At 27.9% G+C, this 21642-nt stretch overlaps 1 protein-coding gene across 1 annotated transcript in view; it reads left to right on the top strand.

Moving 5' to 3' along the window:
* Positions 1-21642, top strand: part of bma (SCY1-like protein bma) — an 823269-nt gene that overhangs the window by 308053 nt on the left and 493574 nt on the right. The window contains exon 2 of the mRNA XM_075374176.1: positions 6673-7008. Within this exon, the coding sequence (XP_075230291.1) occupies positions 6673-7008 (336 nt within the window). The remainder of the gene's footprint in view (positions 1-6672; positions 7009-21642) is intronic.

The following is a 21642-nucleotide window of genomic DNA, read 5'->3' as shown; positions in this document are numbered from 1 at the left end:
TGCTTTTGTAGTAATAATTTTCCTAATGTCAAAACTGTTATTTTTAATTTTACATACAATAACGAAGTGGTTTATTGTAATATTTAGACTAATTGCTAAATAAAACTGATGGAAGACATATACTGTAATATACTATAACAGGTACATTAAAAAAATGTTTTGCAATTGTTATTATACATTGCTGCTAGTAATAGAAAATGAGACGTAATAATTTGTTATTGTGTAAGAGATTGTACACTCCCGATTGTAAGCGATCATAAATGTGACATCATACACATTGTAATAATGGTTGATTTTTAATTAAAGTCTAAGTTTTCTAACTACTATAATGAACATTATCTAATATTATTTATATGTATTAAAACATTTCTGTCAATTATTTCTTAAAACCGATCTTACTGGGTGAGGAAAAATAGAAAGAAAAATACTATTACGATTCTTAATAAGTCGTACCCACATTTTTCAATAAATTTAGGTACAGATAATTCACTGTATTCAGTTTTCTAGTTGAATTAAAAATTAAAGTAAGATGATGGAAAAATATTCATTCCAGCTGAATTATGAAGATACTTAAATAGATAAGCATATCACATGATATTAATCTTAAATTTATTAAAAAAAGTACTCTTTTAAGATTTAAGTAGAAACCTTATCAGATTCAAGGTGTTCGTTCTGAAAATTTAAACGCTAGTGTAAGATATACAGAACAGTTAAATCTCAAGGGGTGTAATAAATTTAATATATAATGCGTACGTTGATTGTCTTTACTAAATGACCATCGTCACACATCTAGGACGATAAGGAATCCGTGAGCGAAATACAATCTACATACTCAAAAATATTGTGTATATAATAATTTTTTACATAATAATGCTGTACAGTTAACCATCTTTATTAAAACAACAGAAATGTGGGAAATTTCTATCGTGTAGGACAACTAATTAAATCTTCTTGCTTTTAACATTGAAACACTTTAAATTTTAACAATCCCGGCCATTTACGTTTTTGAATATTGTAAATGTATAACACGTTTTGTTTGCTGTATTAATAATATATGAACAAATATTTAAAAATTCTAACCTCATGTACCGGAAAAAATTTTTGAAAGACAAAGTTTTATTTAAAAAGATTCACTACAAAGATTATTAATTTCCTCAGCAGCTTATAAAAAGGGATGAACGCTGCAATGAACTATACAAAAGGCTGAGGAGATAAAAAGGTTAAATCATATTGTACATTTTTCAAGAAAGTAATTTAAATTTCAGTAGAAAATAAGTTTTTTCGATTTAGAAGTGCTGTAGTTTTACCTTGGCTGCAATTTAATGTCTATTACAACTATCTATCTATATCTATATCAGATGTAATAGACATTAAATTACATTCAGTCAATAAAATGTTCTAAAACTTGAAAAATTAAATACTTCTTATCTAGAATTACACTCAAAATGGAAAGGAACTAATAACAAAACCACTTTTAGGATTTACATTTTTTAAATTGTTGGAAAGTGGAAATTTAATTTATACAATCAAAAAAATAACATTTTATTTCAATTAAATGGTAAATATTTAATAAATTCAATCAAGAAAACTTTTAATCCGAAACCAATTTTTTTTTATTAAACATCTTTTAAAAAACACATACATTTAAATTATTTCCTCTTAAAAATCACAAAAATTGGTTTTTTCATTGTTGCACTAATGAGGACCTTTAAACTTTGTAAAACGTTTTCATCTATTATAAATTTTCCCTTTACATTATGTTATAATAGATAGAATAAAATAATTTATTTATATAAAAATAGCTTAATTTTTTAAATATTTAAATTCTTCTTTTTTTTTTGTTAGTTACACAAATATTTATGTATTTTTAAATTAACTTAATTAATTCAAAACGCAATGAAGCAGATATACTGTAAAAATAGTATTTAACAAAACATCAAAACAGTATTGTAAGCTGTATTTTTATATGTTTTTCAAAAATGTAAAGAAAAAATATAATAATTTGAACAATTTGGTCGTTTAATGTAAAGCAGTAGCGTTTTCAAACTGTTTTCAGTTCTAATATTTTTTTTTTTTTTGATGACATTGAGTATATAAACATTTTGTTCTAATTAATCCATAATAATGTATTATAGAGATTGTCAGGAATGAGTAAATTTATTATTCCATGAATAAAAATAAATAAAAATGTAATAGACTGCTCCTGCATTTGCAAGGATGATTCAAGGGAAACCGTAGTAAAACCTTTATCATAAAAATAATAAGAAATACACAACTAATTATAAAATAAAAAATACATGAAATTATCATATTTAATTTTTTTAAAAATATAAACACATGAAATAATATTAAAGTAAAGAAAACATTAAATACAAAAAAAATATAAATTACTAAACATTTGGCACCGTTTGTAATAATACAATTGTATAAATTAATTTCCACTTATCAACAATTTAAAAAGTGTAAATCCTAGTACTTTCGGAGCTGTTAATTCATCTTAAGGGATTTTCAGGGATATTAATTTAAATTCAAATCAATAATTGTTATGTTTGTAATAGTCGGTCGTCAAGAATAAAATTAATTCGTACGTCAATAAGACAGTAACGTCGTATTTGTATGATGTTTGCAACTACAGTCGCAATATTGATTTGAATTTAAATTAACAACCCTGAAAATCCCTGAAGATGAATTAACAGCTCCGAAAGTACTAGGATTTACACTTTTTAAATTGTTGTTAAGTTAAAATTTAATTTATACAATCAAAAAATTAGTTCACACTGAAAACAAGCGGACCTAAGGTCCGCCGCAAAAATGTTACATGGTTTATGATTCATTACACTTGATTTTGTTAAATGTTTTTTGACAATTGTAACTAAATAACGTGCATGATTATAGCGTACTAACAACAAAACTTTTAACGACGAATAACTTCAAAACCCTGAACACTTTTAGCCGAATTGTGAATTTTTAACATAGCTCTTACCCCAATGTTTTCCTTTTTTATCCCCAAAATAAAAATATAATTTTATTTAAATCGTTCGTATCAAAAAATATAAATCGTTCAAACGAATGAATTGTTCGAGAAGTATAAATCGTTCGAACTAATGAATGGTTCGTGCGCTGCGCGCAACCGCCCTCCGCACAACCAGTGATCCGCTCTGCGCCAATAACAGCTAAAATAAAAATGTGACAATATACAACAAACAAATTAATTAACTCACTCACCATCCTTTTTTATTGGAAAAATTTCAGAACGCGTTAATTAAATTATTTGAGCACGAATTTACATACATATTACGAACGGAATGCAGAAAATTTAAATTTTTATATATTACAATATTCAAAAATTCATCGACAGAATAAAAAATCTTTTAATTATTTATATATATATATATATATTTTTATTTATTTATTTTTTTTGGGGGAAAATTTTTTTAAATGTTCAGTAATTTTTTTTACATTGACAATGGTAGGACATCTTTTTTAATCAGTAGAAATACCGTATATTTTGATTTAACTACTCAACAATACTGTTAAATTACATCGTATATTATTTTTGTCTTATCGTTTGAGTTATTTGAGCTCCCTTTGAAAAATCTAAAGAATTTTTTCTTATTATTAATTTTGCGCTCAATTAGGGCAAGTACCAAGGTCAAAATGTAATTTTGGATTATATAATGAAATTATCCTAAAATTTTTAACCTAAAAATAAATTTCTTTGTTTAAACTCATTACACAATATGATGTGTTGTTTGTTATATAAGAATTATTTTTCATTTAATTAATTTCATCCATTTACTTTAGTACTTTTTATTTTTAACCTTTCCAGTTGTTTTACTCCTTGTTTTTTTTTTCTTATTCGTTGTCTCTCCCTTAAAATATAATAACGGATTTTAAGAGTTAACTCCTTCATTTTAAAATTTAATATTGTAACAAAAATGAAAGAGAATTATTAAGCTTTCCTTTAAAAATAATGCTTTTAAAACACTAGAAACTAATTAGAATAATAATAATTAGAAGTAAATATGTACACGTAGATTGAATAAATATGCAATATTTTTATAAATTATTAGACTGAATGATGTGATAGGATTCTTACATTTGGTAATGCTTTATGGTTTATAAAAAACGAGACAGAAAAATATGCTAATCAAGAATTAGCGATGTCTAAATCAATTCTTTTTATTATGGAGATAGAATTGCAGTTTTTGGCAATTTTATTATTTTGAGTTTATTTTAATAAGACATTTTTTTTTAATAATAAAGTACGTGTATTTCAAAATGAATATCCGAATTTTAAAGTCATGTAAAATTTATTAAGTTTTGTTAATTTTGATAAATTATACATGACATAAAAGAGCAACTTAAACAGTTTTTCTTGTCAGTGTTCAATGTAAGCACCATTCCCCCACGGTACACATCCACCCGATAGGAGAGCTCATTACATACTTTAATCGGCAAGTTTGGAGTAATTAATGCGACAGCTACTTCAAACTGGAATGTAAAAAGATTTTCTTTGGTTTAAGTATGAGATTAAAAGTCATTTTGATTCAACCCGATAAAAGATTGACCGATCAGGAAACATAGTTGAGTTGTGTATAAGTTCCTGAGAATCTTCCGGTTATCATATATTTCATACTGTATGCATGGTAGGAGTGGAGGGGTGAAAATGATTCACGGAGTTCGTCAGGAGTCCACAGACGGCGGTCAACGAACTACTTTTACAGTTCTAAACATGACCTGACCTAAGCTAAAAGTGAAATGAAAATGGTAAAAAATTAAGCATGAAAACATATTTCAGTTCAATAAGATTTTTATAATAAAGAATACTTTCAAAAATACCTCGACTTTTGTTAGGTAACGTTTTTTTTTCCATTTGATGAACCGCGGGCTCGAAAAGTCATTTTATTCATTATTTTAATGTACCTTTACGAATCGCGCCTTTAGATAGCAGTCCGTTAGATAATAGTAGGTAGCGTACAAAAACTTGATAATGTACTTGAAATAAAAAAATATACTACAGCTTGTTTTAATAGTAAATGCTGTTATGTAAATGAAATGAAAGTACTGAAAATGAAACAATTTTTTTAATTCCCATCACTTCTTTAAAAAAAAATAATAAAAGTATTAGTTTACAAGGGGTTATACTAGTTTTATTAAAAAAAGGAATAAATTAAACAGAAATAAATTTGATTGGTAAAATCGAATTTACGAAAAAAATCGAGGATTACCCTTACAAAATAATAAGTGCGATATTCGGTTCGTGAAGGTCATTATACTAGTTTTATTAAAAAAGGAAAAATATGGTGTGAAGTGAATGATATGACTATCAACAAAAGAAATTGGTCGTGAAATTCAATTTGTTTGTTCTAGAAAGGCAATAAATTTTAATAATAAATTCATAAGGTAACAATCAGTAAATTCATAAAAAAAAGAAAAAAGAATAATCTAACAAATTGTAGTGATATCAACAAAAAAATTACAATAAAATTGTAAACCGTATGGTAAGTCTCACAGAAATCATTTCTTCCACTCAAAAAACAAAAATTTCTGTAATATAAATAAAATTGTTTTTAACAAAATGTACTGGTATCCAAAAAGGTAAGACACTACACATTTCTATTATCATAATCTGTTATTAATTTAGAATGTTGTTTAAAAAAAATATATGTTAAATTTATGTAATAGACAATAGATATAAAATAATAGATAATAAACAATGTCTAAGCGTTCCATATAATGAGCAAAAAAAAGAAAAATTTATTAAAAAATCTTACCCGTTTTCATTTATTATACAACGAATAATCATAAGAATTGTATTATTTCTGTAAATGTAATATGTATTATTCGTTGTTTAATAAATGAAATCCAGCAGATAACAGTATTATAACAATGTTTTTCTATTTTTTGCTTATTACATGGAAATCTTAAACATTGTTTATTATCGATTTTTGGATATCTATTGTTTATTATATATATGTATTTAACATGTATTTTTTCTAAAGAAAATTCTAAATTAATAACAGATTTTGATAATAAAAATGTAGTGTGACTTACCATTTTTGATATCAGTACAATTTGTTAAAAGTTTTATTTATATTACAGAAAGTATTGTTTTTTAAGCGGAAAAATGATATCAGCGAGACTCTTACCGTAATTGTAATTTTTTTGGATTTTCTTTACGTTTCGAGGTATAAGTTCAAATATATCGTTCATTTAAATTGTGGTTTCCTTATATATTTATTTATTTGTAGGCCTATGTAGAAAATTTTGTCCTTCATAATACTCTAAACTACAATCTGAAGTAGTGAACGAAGTACATGCATAACTTAAATTAAGTTATGCATGTGAAGATTGGTTGAGTCGTTCTTAAGTTACGCTTAATTTAAAGCCGAAAAAAATTTGAGAAGGAATAAGTAAGAAAATATGTAACTTTATATTACATATTTTGAAATAACGAAAAGTTGTTTTAGACAGAACTGCGCAAGATTTTTTTTTTTTTAAATTATCTTACATTTGAATATTACTTTTTCCCGATGAGCGTCGTTAATATCTTCTATTTTTCTACGTATTTTTTTCATATTCATGAATTTCTCTATATTTTTAATCCTCTAATTTGTTTGAGAATTAAAAATTTTGCCATTAATTTTATATAATATTATTTGTTTACAGGAAGTGTCAGTGTTCGTGTTTGAGAAGCGGTGTGCTGAAAAACTTCATAAACCAAAACGTAAGGAGACCGTAACAGAATTATTAAGAGGTAGTGTTCGACAATTAGAACGTTTTAGACATCCGAAAATATTACAAGTATTACATCCGGTCGAAGAGAATAATGATACGCTGGCCTTCGCTTCTGAACCCGTCCTGGCATCTCTCGCCAATATTCTCGCCTTTCAGGAGGTCGGTCCTCCAGCAACTGGAGCATCTCAACCCCATCAACCACCAAGACCGCCTCACGCAAAGGAATATAATTTTCTTGATATTGAACTTAAATACGGCATCCTGCAGGTAAGAAATTTATTTATTTTTTTTTGTTTGTATTATTATTATTATTATTGCTTTTTTTAATTTAATTATTGCACGACAAATATTTTTGAGAAAATTTTCAAACGGTTTAATCATCATAGAAGTATAGGTCAATGATGACAGCGTTTAGTTAGGTTTACCGAAAGAATATTAAATTGCCATTATTATAGGAACTCATTACCTTCTACTTATATTAAGATACGCATAATAAAATTCATATTTTATTAAAATATACTTCGGTGATGTTTTACTAATATTTCTATTTTTTTCCACTCTGTGAATAGGTCTTCAAGGACCACGAAAATATCATTTCATTAATTTTAATTTTCTTTCTATTTCTTCCACAAATTCTTCATTCGCTTGGACTTTTAAGCTCTTATTTCTTCAATACATTCTCCTCTTTTGAGTTTTTTCATTTCATCTACAAGAACCTTTAATTCAAAATGTTTTTCTGTATTTTCTTAGATCTAAATAATTTTCTGTAATGTTGAACTTCTTGAGCTCTTTTTCATCTGTTTAACACATCCATCTTGAACTTTATATTGCATAGTTTATTGAAAATTTGTTTATTTAGCGATTCATTTGGTCTGTTGGTTCATTCGGGCATGTGTCCATAGACTTTTAGTCGTCTTTTTCTGGTGTTACTTCCAGGACTTCAGTATTATCGTATATTCCTTTATTTAATTTCAGTCTGTGGCCTTCTTTTGTTCTTCTTGAACCATAAATCCTTCTTAAAATTCTTCTTTCTATCTTGAGTAGATTTTCTATTCCAATTATATTTGTAATTTCCACGCCGTACAAGATGACTGGTCTTACAACTGTGCTGTAATGCCTTAATTTTGAATTTATACAGAGGTTCTTTTTATTGTATATATTTTTTGTGCAAAATTTAGTTGTTCTGATTGTGTTTTTTTGGTCTCGATCATTGGTTTACCTGTTCCGTTTCTACTAATTATTTCTCCAAGATATTTAAAATAGTTCGTGATTTTAATTTTGACATACTTTGTTTCTGTTGTCTTTTTAGGATATTTACTGGCAAGAACTTATAATTTCTGTCTTTGAAAAGGACATTTGCAAGCCTTTTTTTTTAGCTACTTCTTTTGATGCTTAATTTGGTGGATTTGCTCTTTTTCTGATTCTGCAAAGAGTGCTAAATCGTCGGCAAAAGCTAGATATTCCATCTTGATGTTCTGTTTTGTTGTTCCTATTTTTATATTTGATTCATTATTTTCCGAAAAGGTTTTCATTATTTTATCCAAAATCGAGTTAAAAAGCATTTTGAAAAACCATCTCATTTTATTAATCCTGTTTTATTGGAATTATTCGTTGATATCACCTAAAAACTTAAACTTGCCTTTAGATTATTTCTTTTCCTGTTTAGCCTCCGGGAATTACCGTTCAGGTATTACTTCAGAGGATGATATATACGAGTGTAAATGAAATGTAGTTTTGTACAGTATCAGTTCGACCATTCCTGAAATGTGTCGTTAATTGAAACCCAATCAGCAAAGAATAACGGCATCCACGCTATCTAATATTCAAATCCGTATAAAAGTAACTGCCTTTACTAGGACTTGAACGCTGGAACTCTCGAATTTCAAATCATGATTTTAGATTCAGTGTTCGTTAGTGTAGTAATTTTTTATTGTTGCTTTTCTAGTAGATGTTTTTTACCGACTTTTCGAAGAAAAGCATGTTATTATTTTCTGTAGTACGGTAGGATTAGGGGATGAAATTGAATTTTCTTTGCTTTTTGAGGTATGAGAAGTACGAAAAAACCATTCACTTAAATTTAATCTCCTTTTATATATATATTTATATGGATAAAAGTTGTGAATCGAAATCTCCAAAACTGCTTGATCGATTTCATTGAAATTTAGATATGGTGTAGTAGTGAAGTTGTAAATGTGAAAATTAGATGAAGATTGGTTGAATCGTTTGCGAGTTTCGCTCAATTTAAGGTAGACAACAAACCATAGAAAACATACTAGTTGTTGGGATAGGTCCCAAGTTTTCAATGAATAAATGTATAAAAACAATGAACATGACACAGTGAAATAATGTAATAAAACTGAATTTATTATTTGTATTCCACATAACAGATACCAAATGTATGAAATGCATGAAAGGCAAATAAGTTGAATTGAACGACTAGGTAAACTGATAAGTATCGACTGGTTTTCATGTTGCCTATCGTTGTCAAAACAGCGGCCCTTAGCAACAACAATAAACACGGGTATTGGTGGGAAGTATAAACTGCGTTAGGAACGTAACACTAGTAATCTCAATTTGAGGCATTTTCGGTAGAATGATGGGATTTTTTTGTTATGGTCAGATTGGAAGGTGAGTATAAATTTTCTTTAGACGTGTGGTAAGAGGATTACAAAACTACTATTCACGTGTAAAATATTTGGCCGAAAATCTCCAAAATTTCTTGATCAATTTCATTTAAACTTATATAGGCTTAAGAATTGCATCAAAAGTTGTGCATGTGAAAATTTTATGAATATTGGTTTAGTTTTTCTTCAATTATCCACAGTTAAAGTTCGATAACAAAAAACAATCTCAATTTGAGATTATGTTGTCTTTGTATCGGGGTATTTTTCGTATGCGCTTATGCAATGAGTCTTAATGGTGAGCGAGTCTAAATTTCATACTTGTGTGAAGGGTCTGTCGTTAATGGAACGTATGTAGTGCGTCGTACTCTGAAAATCAGTGAGTTACTGACTGAAAAATAGTTAGCGTGTCGGAAACGAAGAGTTTTTTTTTTTTTTATTTAATTTTTTTGTAATAAAAATGTATTTAGTTGCAATAAACCTATTACCATTAGTTATTTTTCAGTTGTAACAAAAAACTATATCTTTTTTTTAAAAAGTGTATAATAAGAAAGGATTGACGTAATTTTTTATTATGATGAACATTTTTTATTGTCAAACTAAAATTTATTTTTTTAGATAATTTTCATAGTAAGATTTATAATTTTTATATAAAAAATACAATTTATAAAATATTTTTCCATACATTATGATAAAAATTTTCCTAAACATATCTCGATCTCTTTTATAATTTTCCGCATAAAGAAATAAATAAAATCTATTTTTACTTTTAAGTTTAAATAAAGGATTGTATCCAAAGATAATTTTGTTGTAACTATAAAACTGGGAGAAATTTCCGATTCAACTTATCGATATCTTATATATATATATGATATCGATTTTTTTAGCAAGTGAAAACTATTATATCTACAACTCCTTTACTATAATTTATCAATTAACAACGGCGATTTGCTTCTTGATAAAATTAATTTATGAATTTAGTTGGTAATAATAATATCTTATAGATTACAACTATGTTTATATATATATATATATATATATATATATATATAAATATATAATACTCTTTTTAATTAATTCAGTAATGTAGAAAATGAACTTACATAATCGGTTTACAGGAGAAAATTCATTACAGTTTTCTATCTCTGTCTATCTTACCTTCTACAATTTACCGAGATTAAACCTCGTCATATATATATATATATACTAGAGTAGAGCTCGCTCATATTAATGGAGTCAGATATCCTCAATTCTAACGTACATAATTAGAGGTACCTAACAAACCGATTTATTACAATGATGTTGAGCAAATAAATTTTACATCATCATCCTCATGTTCAGGAAATGAAACATGTGTATCCTACTACTCTAAGTTTATCACACTGTATTTTATATACATAAAAAACAGGAAGTAAAGAAATTCAAAATTGCCCGTTATTAAAAAAAAAAAAAAAAAACAATACTTTACTGGTAGAAAGAAATAAAAAAATAGATGATAGTATTGAATTACGAAGTCGGAGTTCTTAGGTTTAAATCCTAATAAAGGTAAATTGCTTTTATTCGGATTTGAATACTATAGATTGTTCAAAAAGTGGCACAGCCTTAGGGGAAAATGAGTAACACAATAGTAATTAAAAGTGGCCTCCATAATGGGATCCACGTCATTGAATACGACGTTGCATGTTCTTAAACAAATGTTGTAGCAAGTATTCTATTTTACGTTTGTTGAGAAATTGCAGTGACACATCGTCCAATTTCGCTGTGCAATTCGTGAACGGTGTGAGGATGAATTTTATAAGCAGCATCCTTAAGATCCCACAAGAAAATCAGGAGGGGATAAATCAAAAGATTGAGGAGGTTACAATTCCTTCGAAATTCCATGAAAACACTGATCCAAAAATGCCATAGTGTTTTTGGCTATTTGAGCCCTGCTGAAATCACGTGTACTCTAGCAGGTCTGCAGGTATAGTGTTTAAAAATTGTTGCACCAGCTGAATGTAGAACTCACTGTTCACTGTCCCGAGAAAGAATGTTATGAAGATTCGCCTACGTCACATTGCACACCAAACACCCACTTTTTGTCCGTGCAGCAGAGTGGATTTTCCGTACACCAAATGCGTGAATTCTGTGCATTCATCTACTATCATTCATGGAATCATGCCCCATCAGACCAATCCAGTCATCGAGTTCTTCCCTGCTGGCGTTACAGATGACATGAACCAATGACAGAAAGCTACCCGCTTTCCAGTGTCTGCAGGTAACAACTCATGAACATGAAATCTGTACGGATGCATCTTTAAACTCTTGCGCGGTGCCGTACGGGCACTATCAACGAAGAGATGAGATTGGCTAGATAGGCGTCGCGTCGCACATACTTGCTGGGACTAACAGAATATATATCTTGCACGTCGATCAACCTTTCTGGCGTTAGCACGTTCAGTCGACTATTTTTGGCTGCATTTCCCACATTCCTTGTCTCTTGGAACTTGTTGTACACCGCTTGATGGAGGACTTGTTTGGTGCATCCACATCATAATTTTCTGTGAAGGCATTCTGGGTCTGGACATAACTGGCACATCTAATGTACTGGTAGGCAATGAATATTGTCAATTAAACATGCAACAGAAGAAGGAAACATTCTTTCATAAAGTTGCGTCACTTTTTTAACATTCTGTAGATAGTGGATACCGGTGTTCTTTGGTGGCTGAGTTTCAATTGACCACACATTTCAGGAATTGTCGGCCTGAGTTTGTACAATTTTACCGGTACAGTTACATTACACTGATAATGGCTTTAATCGTTGATGCGACTATAAATAAAAATATAGTTAAATATACGAATTAATATTTATAATAATAAACTTTTTGATAAATTCAAATAACACTTTTATATTGATAATGATTACTACAAATTTGTTTTCTCTTTAAAATAGTGAATGTATTTTTATGTGAACATCTATTTATTACATCCCTCAGCTACTTTTAATTATAATTATTGCATATTAAATGAATATATTTACAACAAATTTCTTTTAAATTTTAAATCACGAATAATAAGAGTGTGGGGTGCCCTTCATTGTATTACATTATATTTTATAATCATTTTAATAATAATTTGCTATATAAAACAATGAAGGGCAACCCACGCTTTTTGTTGAAGTTCTCGGTAGCTACGATTAAAAATTTTCTCGGCGAGTAGAGGAAAGTTACAGAAATCTTTGCCAAAATTTTTTTTCATATAAATTTATAAAATTTGTTTTATTAATTCACATGTAAACATAATAAATCTGATATTTTTAAATTACGATAAATGCAAAAGTTTTTTACGTTTATTTTTTAAATGAAAAAATTTTTTTAAATTTTCTAATGAAACATTCAAACGCTGAATAGTACTGAATGAATTCAATTTGAATTTTTAAAACAAAAATGAAGAAAATACTGTATGTTCAAATTTTTTTTACGTGATGAAAAAATTCATTACTTTTTGTTACTTGCCTTAGGTTTTTAGTTTATTTTTTATTTCTTTGTTTGTTTAAAAATATAGTAAGATGAATTAATAATAATAATCACAAAATAACTAATTACCTAATTTAAGTTTGTTTTATTTTATGTTATTTTATAACGAATTTATTTATCAATAGGAAACGCATTCGTTTTATTTTCCCTGTAGAAAGAACAGATTTTCACCCCTTCTTTTTACGATTGGACCATCAAAGGATCACGTTGCACAGCTTTAAACTATCTCCTTTTCCAAAATTGTTTCATTCTATTCTTGTGTTTTTCTCTTCTCCTTTACTCCGTTTTATTTTTTATACTCGGCTTTTCGGGCAATTTAGACTTTACTACTTTTCTAAATGCGTTTCTATTTCCAATTATTTCTTCTGAGATATTTAATATTTTTAAATCCTTGTCAAGATCTTTAAACCGTGCAATTTATGTTTTTAAAGTATGTAAATAACTGCTTAGTGTGTTCTCATCCATTCTGTATAAATGAAATACATTAAATGTAAGTCTTCTTTTTTTATTTCGTTTTCTGTTATTTCCACATCTGTATAAATTTATTTTGAGCTTTTAAGCTTATATTCTTCATTGACGATTTTAGGGCCGTGAATTTCTTAATATTTTTCATCCCACTTTAATTATGTTAATTTTTAAAAATTTTGCAAACATTCCGCTCCGTTAAAGGTTTCTGGTAAAATGACTTCTGTAATGTCTAATTTACGAATCTTTTGAAAGGCAGTTTTTGTTATATAAGTTTTTTACTAAATGAAAAACCACTTACATTTTTCTTACTCTAGTTTTCATTTCTTCTTTTTCCAAAGCATTGGGTGTTATTACTACTCCCAGAAATATAAATATTTTTTTCTTTTAATTATTTTATTATTTTGTTTTGTTTCTATTAATTTTACTGTTGGAAAGTCTTTTCAAAGGAAATTTGTAAATCTATTTTATTAGCATATTTTTCTAATTCTGGGATTTTTATTAAAAAATTCCCTCTACACCCTTTTGTTGTTTAAACTTTAACAAAACAATTTTGTGAATTAAACTGTAAATTTTTAATAAAATATTGATTTATTATTCTTGTTTAATTTCAGATCATTTTAGTAATTATTTCATCCTTACTAGGCGTTAAAAAAAATGTTATCTCTAATTATGGTATCAAAATAATATGTTTGTTGTAGGAAAGTGTTTTAGAACAAAAATTCAGAAACTTTTAATTTATCATTTACATTCATTGATGAATGATGGTTGAAAAAGAACGAAATTAATAAAAATAGAAATTTATTTAAATTTTCATTGACGTTGTGTCTGCGTAGCCCACTCATAAATAATCTTTTGTAGAACAAAAACATTAGTAATTACTTCTATACGCCTACTGTCCATTTTTTATTATTTTTTTATATTACATAAAAAAATTTTATTTTTATTTATTTTTAGAAAAAGAATATGTTTGTTTTTTCCATTTATATAATAATTGTATGTTGTACGTAGGTTGTGGATAAAACATAATTTCAAGTATACCAACTTCGAATTATTTTATATTACTTCGTAACGGAAATCAATATTTGATTGAAGTATACACGAAAATTTAATTGCATTTGCAAGTAGATTTGTTGTTACATTTAGAATTCAAGTATTGTTTTAAAATTAATCTGCTATAATATTGTTTGTTTGTTGTAAAATGCTCTGTGCTGAACACAATATTTTACGTTACGGATATATTATATGTAAAACATCGACATGTTAAAAAACACGCAATGTTTTATTTATTTATTTATTGATAACTCGTTGGATTCGTAAACAAAGATAAATTTTAATGTTGCAATTAATAATGTTTTTTCGAAAAAATAATAGTTTTATTACTTACGAAGGTTAATTTACTTTAGGAATAGGCATCAAGCGTTCAAGGCATAGTAAAGGCAGTTACTTTTAAACGGATTTGAATATTATTAGATCGTGGATACCGATGTTCGTTGGTAGTTGGGTTTCAATTTACCACACATCTCAGGAAAGGTCGAACTGAAACTGTACAAGACTACACTTCATTTACCCTCATCCTCATCCTCATTCATCCTCTGAAGTAATACCTAAACGGTAATTCCGGAGGCTAAACAGGAAAAAGAAAAAATAAAGGAATAGGCATCAAGGGGCGTTGCTAGCGCCCCCTCCGGTAAGTATGACAGAGACACGGCGACGCTACCTCTTTAATCTTTAAAATAGGGTGTTTCGACACCTTCCATGCCTTCAAATTCATTTTATTAAATACATAACAATGATTTTGGATATATGAATTTTGTTTAAAGAATCCTGAATAAAAATGTAATCTTATGCGCACAACAGTTTTTCGATTACTATTCTTGTTTTCTTATTGGAGCACAACAAAGTCACACAGTAACAAGTCTAAAAATATTAAGACTTCAGACTTGCGAATGATCCGACCGATCAGCTGATCAGATGATATATGTATTATACATGAGAGAGAAAGAGAGAGGTATATTTAACGTGTGTATGATAAAGTAGCGCTCGCATATATATAATAACCTCGTTAATATATTGGTATAATATACAGTAGCGTGTAGAATTTCACGGGGCTTGGACCATACTTGACCGGAATTCATTAAAAGATTCTGAGCATAGTTGGATAAAATTATTTTTTTTTTCATATTGCAAAAAATTTCGGTTTTCAGATTTTAACGGAAATCTGAAGTTTTGGCGTGACATCTGGACGTACATTTGAACAAATTTCAGTATATATCTCGCATAACTCAAAAACGATTAGCCGTTGAAATTTTGGATTTAGGACTGTTGTAACATCTAATTGTGCAGCTCCCCTTTTGATTGCAATTGACTGAACCAAACGTGTCCAAAAAAGCTCAAAATCCAAAGGAATTTGGATTTTGTACTTTTTCTTAACTGCAGTAATAAGCTTTAATTGAGAGTTTTCAACGATATATCATAAGTGGTACTTATTTTCATTAGCTCCAAAATTATAGACAAATAAAATTTTAATTAATGAAATATTTGGACCTTACAAGGGGAAGGCTCATTGGTTCGAATTCGCTTCATTTCCTTTTTTTAACTCTTTTTTGTTTTAATTTAAATATATTGATTTATTAATAATTATTAACCTCTGATTATAAAATAATTTTTATAATAAATAATAATTCAGTAACAATAAAAAATGAAAAAATATCGGAAATTATTAATGAAATAGAATTTTATGTATTTTTTTAAAATGTGTATATGTAATTTAATATGCGTAAAAGGAAGTCATGTGGTGTCTACATTAATCTTTTTTTTATAGGGATCCCATTTTAATACAAGACATTGTTTTGTCCTACTATGAGTTCCACAGGATGAACTCAATAAGATACGAAACAATATTAATAATACTGTTTAAAATTAAGTTATGATACATTTTGTTCATTAGATTTCGTTGAAATCTAGAATATAATAAATTGTTTGCAAGGAACGTTAGCTCAACATAAATATATTTAGGTATAGATAGAGTCGTATATAGAACATAGTCCAATATTGAAATATGAAAGAACTTCATGTAGTAGAAAAATGATGGAATGAAAGTTTAAGCTTGATATAATGTGTTTTGATTTCATTTTTTGCATAGAGCTGAAGATAGAATCATCCATAGAGTTCCATGTAGAATTAATAAAAATGACTTATTTTGAATTGAAAAAGAAACTTTATATAGTAGGCAAATTATTGAAAAAGTTTAATGTACAAATTAGTGCGGACCATAAAGTCGTACTTACTCATATATGTTGTAAAAGAAAAAAAAACAATGATCACTAATTTTGAAAATAAATTTGGAGATAAATTTCTGATTTTAAAAAGCGTGGTTGTATGCAGCAACTTCGGACCTGCATAATTACAAAATTACTACTTCATGGAGGGTTGAAATGTTTGTCCGCCGTCTTGGATCGTCCATATTATTATTATTATTTTTTTTTTTTTTAAATGGGAATGTGGACATATGATGTATGATTTTAGTGTTACATTTTTACGATAAAAATTATGTCAAAACCTGTTTCTCGATAAATACTTTCATTTTTGAATTATAAGCGATGAAATTTGTAAAAACGGAAAATTCGTGGTAGTTATAAAACGAGGTAAAACGCTCCGTAATAAAGTTTTTATTTCGTGTTACTTCCAGAATTATATCCAATAACAAAATTTAAACGGTTAACGTAGGTGTTAATAGCTCAAACACCAACAATAACAGCCTTCTTAATAGTAAATAAAACTAATAATAATACACTACAATTAATAATTTACTATACTGTTTCAAATTAAATGGCTAGGTACACTGATATTTCTTACTTTATTATGGTTTTGAATTGTAAAATTTATTTAAATGTTTTCCGCTCCTAAATTATTTAATACAATTACTTTTGAAACGATACCATTCTATAAGTAACGTTTAAAATCCTTTCTCTTTACAGCTCTATATATAGAGAGCTGCAAAAGAGAAAAAAATATAAGCTCCTTACAAAACAGACAATTATTTTAGATTTATAAACAGATATTTTAGAACAAAATCAAATAAATCAAATGAGACTTTGCTGGTGAATTTTAATTCAACATATCTTGATAGCAACAGAAATACATCTGCACTTTTAGTAACTAGTTATATATGTACTTACGGATGTTGACTAAATAAAGAAGCACCAGATTTTTAAGATTGTTGTAAAAATACAGATTACCTTACCCTAAAAAGCAAGAAAAAAGTTTCTTTCGTGTTATTCAAAAAAATTCTTTCTCTTTCCTGACGCTTTTGTTATTCCGGACAAAATTCAGTTATGTAGCTGAAGTATCTGTTTTTCGAATACCTTGATATTACATTATTAAGCTTCCCTTTTGTGTTTCTGTACCCTTTTGAGTTTATAAAAGCAAATCAATTATGTAGCTGAAGTATCTGTTCTTCGAATACCCTGATATTTCATTTTTAAGCTCCCCTTTTGTTTCTGAACTTTTTTGAATTTATAAAAATAATCTTTATCTGTAAAGCAATAAACAATTTATATAGTGAAGTCAATTTAAAATTCGATATGTGAATTGAACGCATGAATGACTGTAATGTTAAGGTTTTATTTTTTTAAATAGTTCCACTCATTTTGGAATATAAAAATAATATTTTGTAATCTAATGCTCTTATATATGATTTGAAGAGAAATTCCGTATTATTTTTTCCATAGCATATGCGTAAATCTTCTCTGCTTAACATTTTAAAAGTTACCACTATAGTTTGATAACGATAACATACCTTTTTTCAGATTTCCCGATAATAATCTAAAAGATAATTTCTAACCAGAATTACCTTAAGAAATTATCTATCTATTTGCTCTAGCAGCTACTGAAAATTTGTTACTTTCATGATCGCAATAACCTTATAATTGAGTGGACCTTTGAAGATAATAAACTTATCGACTATTAAAATTATTTTTCTCTCCTATTTAGATTAACGAACAACCCTTTTTTGGTAGTTGAAATAAAAATCAACTTTTTTAAACTCTGTTATATGAATTAATTTAAAAACCAAATTGTAGTCATCACAGCTCAATAGAAAAATATATATCGAATATGATATCCTTGTTAATTCAGTTTCATCCTTTTACTAGTTTAAAGAAAAAACCCGAGATTAATTCAAATGTTGGATTTTATCTTGTTTTGAATTTCTACCTTTTATTTTCTATGTTTCCCACAAATCAGTAGCAATTTTCATTTTATCTTCAGAGATGAATAACAAAAACAAATTCCTTCTTAGCCGTAGTTTATTACCTACGGAGATCATAATGCCAGGTTTCAAATTTCTACCGAATCTTATACCAAATTTCCTATTATAATTTATATCAAATTTCACACCTTTGTAGCTATTCAGGGAAAAATAGAATCCGATATGTATGATATATCTTTTCTTCTTAAATAATTAGAAACGTTTGACCTTCTTATTATCCTCTTAGAAATATAATACCTCCTTTTAAGTGATAAATTAGTTCCCAAGATTAAATATGCTTGCGTATTTTAAATAAATCCGAAAAATTGTCTATTTACTGGTGTTTCAAGAATCAGTAATGAGTATTGGTGAGAGCTTTACCGTAATTATTTTCACAAAAATCTCTTTGTAGCGGTAGCTTGTTTCTAAGATAAAAATACAACATATCTTGTAGGTTTCAAACTTCTAGCACCTCCGGTTGCTACACCTCTAATATAATCATCACTTTGGTCTTTTAATGAAAATAAAATTTCTTTCCTAATCTTTCATAGATAACTGCTTGGGAATAAGTATGTTAAATTTCAGCTTTCAAACCCTAAACAAGAAATTTCCTTTTTGGATATACATACAATGAGAAAATGATTAAGAAAATTGTTACCTTTTGATAGAATTAATTGTAAAAATGTTTAACTGAACATATATTCTGGGTGTCTGGAATTTAAAAAAATGAACTTCAATTGAAATTACTCCAAAAACAAGTATTTATTAACTTTTTTTGTTTGAATAAAAAACATGTCGTACAAAACTATTAAAAATCGGATCGGATTGATTTTAGGTAATAAAAAAGGAATAAATTTTAAAGAATGATTTTTATACCGTGAGAAATTAAGGATCCTCAGATCAACCATTTCGAAAGAAAGATTGAAAGTAGAAGGTGGTGTAATTTTTGTTTATTTGCCTAATCGTTAAAATGCTATTATTCTATCTCCATTATCAATAACTATAATAGATTCTTACAGAATTAAAAATAAAAATAAAAATACATCCAGGATAATAAAGAAGTCAGAAATGTTTGGGAACGGCGCAATGTTATAAAACTGAGTATAACAGGATGAAAAAACCAATGTACAATTTAAGAATTACTTCACTAAATCTTGAATCTATAATTTGTTAAATTTTAAGATAATCATGTATTCACTTGATTTACATCTAAAACTTAGTAAGAATATTATAATGATACAATTTATTATATTTTTCATTTTTTAGATATGCATCCCAACCCCCGTAGGGGAAGCTCACCTTGTGACGATTCCGATCGCCACACCCCCCCCCCCCACCCCTGCCTGTTCACAGTCCTGATGGGCTTCAACGGGAGTCATCTGATTACCCCTCACAGTAATAAGCCAGGCTTCGATTCGGTTATTAAGATATGCAGATATTTAGGTTTATTAGATATGCAGTAGAAACTCGATAATTCGTCATGTTCTATAATTCGTCACCTTAATTAAAACTGATGTGAATAAAATAAATTACTGTAATTAGCCCAAAGCAAGGTTACTACATTAAGTTAAAAAAAAAAAAGTGATTTTTAAAAATGCATGTTTTTCTTTAGATCTTTTGAAAAAAAAAACATTGTAACAGTCCGTAATTTATAGATATTATTTGTATTTCAATAAAAAATAATTTATAATGAAACAAACTTTATTCTGGATTATTAATAAACTTGTACGTGATATTTTATTGTAAAATTATTTTAATGAAGAGTTTTACATAAAAATAAAAATTATTAGAACTACCAGTAATAAAAATGCAATTATTCATAAGGCAAATTTAAATAAATATTTTCGTAATGTTCTTCAATGAATTCACACATTTCCATATCAATTCCATTGTAGGTTAAAGGGAAGTTGATCGGTAGCATCGGAATAGAAAATAATTGACTGAACCTTTTACATTTTTTAATTGTATGTCGAACCCACGGTTGCAATACGATGTGACTCTTCCTTATGAATTCCGCATTCGGATCATCTGATTTCAGTTTGAAACATCACGTTATTTTTAGAGTTTGGTTCCGTTTCATGGAGTTTTCTGACATTAAATATTATCTTGATTCTTATTTAAAGAAGCCTCTGCGCCATGACACTTCCATTCTGGAGACACAAACACATTAATACGTCGTCTCTCTTTTCAATCATTGCCAAAGTTCTGTCGCAGGACAAAAAGCTATGCCCTGAGACTAAAGATCTCTGTTCTATTTCAGTAAAATAACCTCTTAAAAAAAGTCAAGGGCAAGACAAAACCTGTTGCAAGTCATCACAGAACTATAGTATTCCCATTAATTTTTGTTTTTTCAGAGTCACTTAAGAATTATTTTATGCACGTTAAGTTTTAGACTAATGCAGGTTACTTTGTATTTTAATTTCTTTACGTTGTTCTTCACTGTCAACTAGAATAAGTTTTAGATACAACCGGTCGCAATATTTGCAGGTTAGAATCGAGGAACACCAAACTGTAAATTAACTTTTGAATTGAAAATATCCTGACAAACATGCTGCTTAATATTACACAATCCGGATATTTTTCTATAAAACGTCTCTATGTTTTAGTTATATTTAAATTACAAGACTAATACTCTGTGCAATTTTCCCCTGCTATAATAACTTGGTTTTCGAGGAAGATTCTGATGTTCTCTAATTTTATTTTTTACATAAATTTTTACAGTCTGGACGATTTTAATGTTTGCCTCGTACTTCGGTTATCTTAACACTAGTTTTATATACCAGATTTATAAAAAATCTAAACGATTCTTTAATTTACGCCTTCCTATTTTAATAAAACTAATTCTCACTTCTTCCATTCATAAGTAGTTATTTTTTTTGAAAAAGTAATTATGGTGCAAAATCCATGAGTAATTTTGCAGGGAGCAGTCGAGGATGGAAGAAGAGGATAAATGCACATTTTACTTACCATAATGAAAATCTGAGGGAGACACAAAAACCGACATTGAACGGTGTTCAGTGGTTAACTAAGATTAAACAGTTAAATTTAT

The sequence above is a fragment of the Lycorma delicatula genome, chromosome 8 (assembly GCF_047948215.1).
Source record: "Lycorma delicatula isolate Av1 chromosome 8, ASM4794821v1, whole genome shotgun sequence".
Taxonomy (NCBI): Eukaryota; Metazoa; Arthropoda; class Insecta; order Hemiptera; family Fulgoridae; genus Lycorma; species Lycorma delicatula.
The sequence above is the reverse complement of the archived record's forward strand: the minus strand, read 5'-3'. Positions and strand labels throughout refer to the sequence as shown.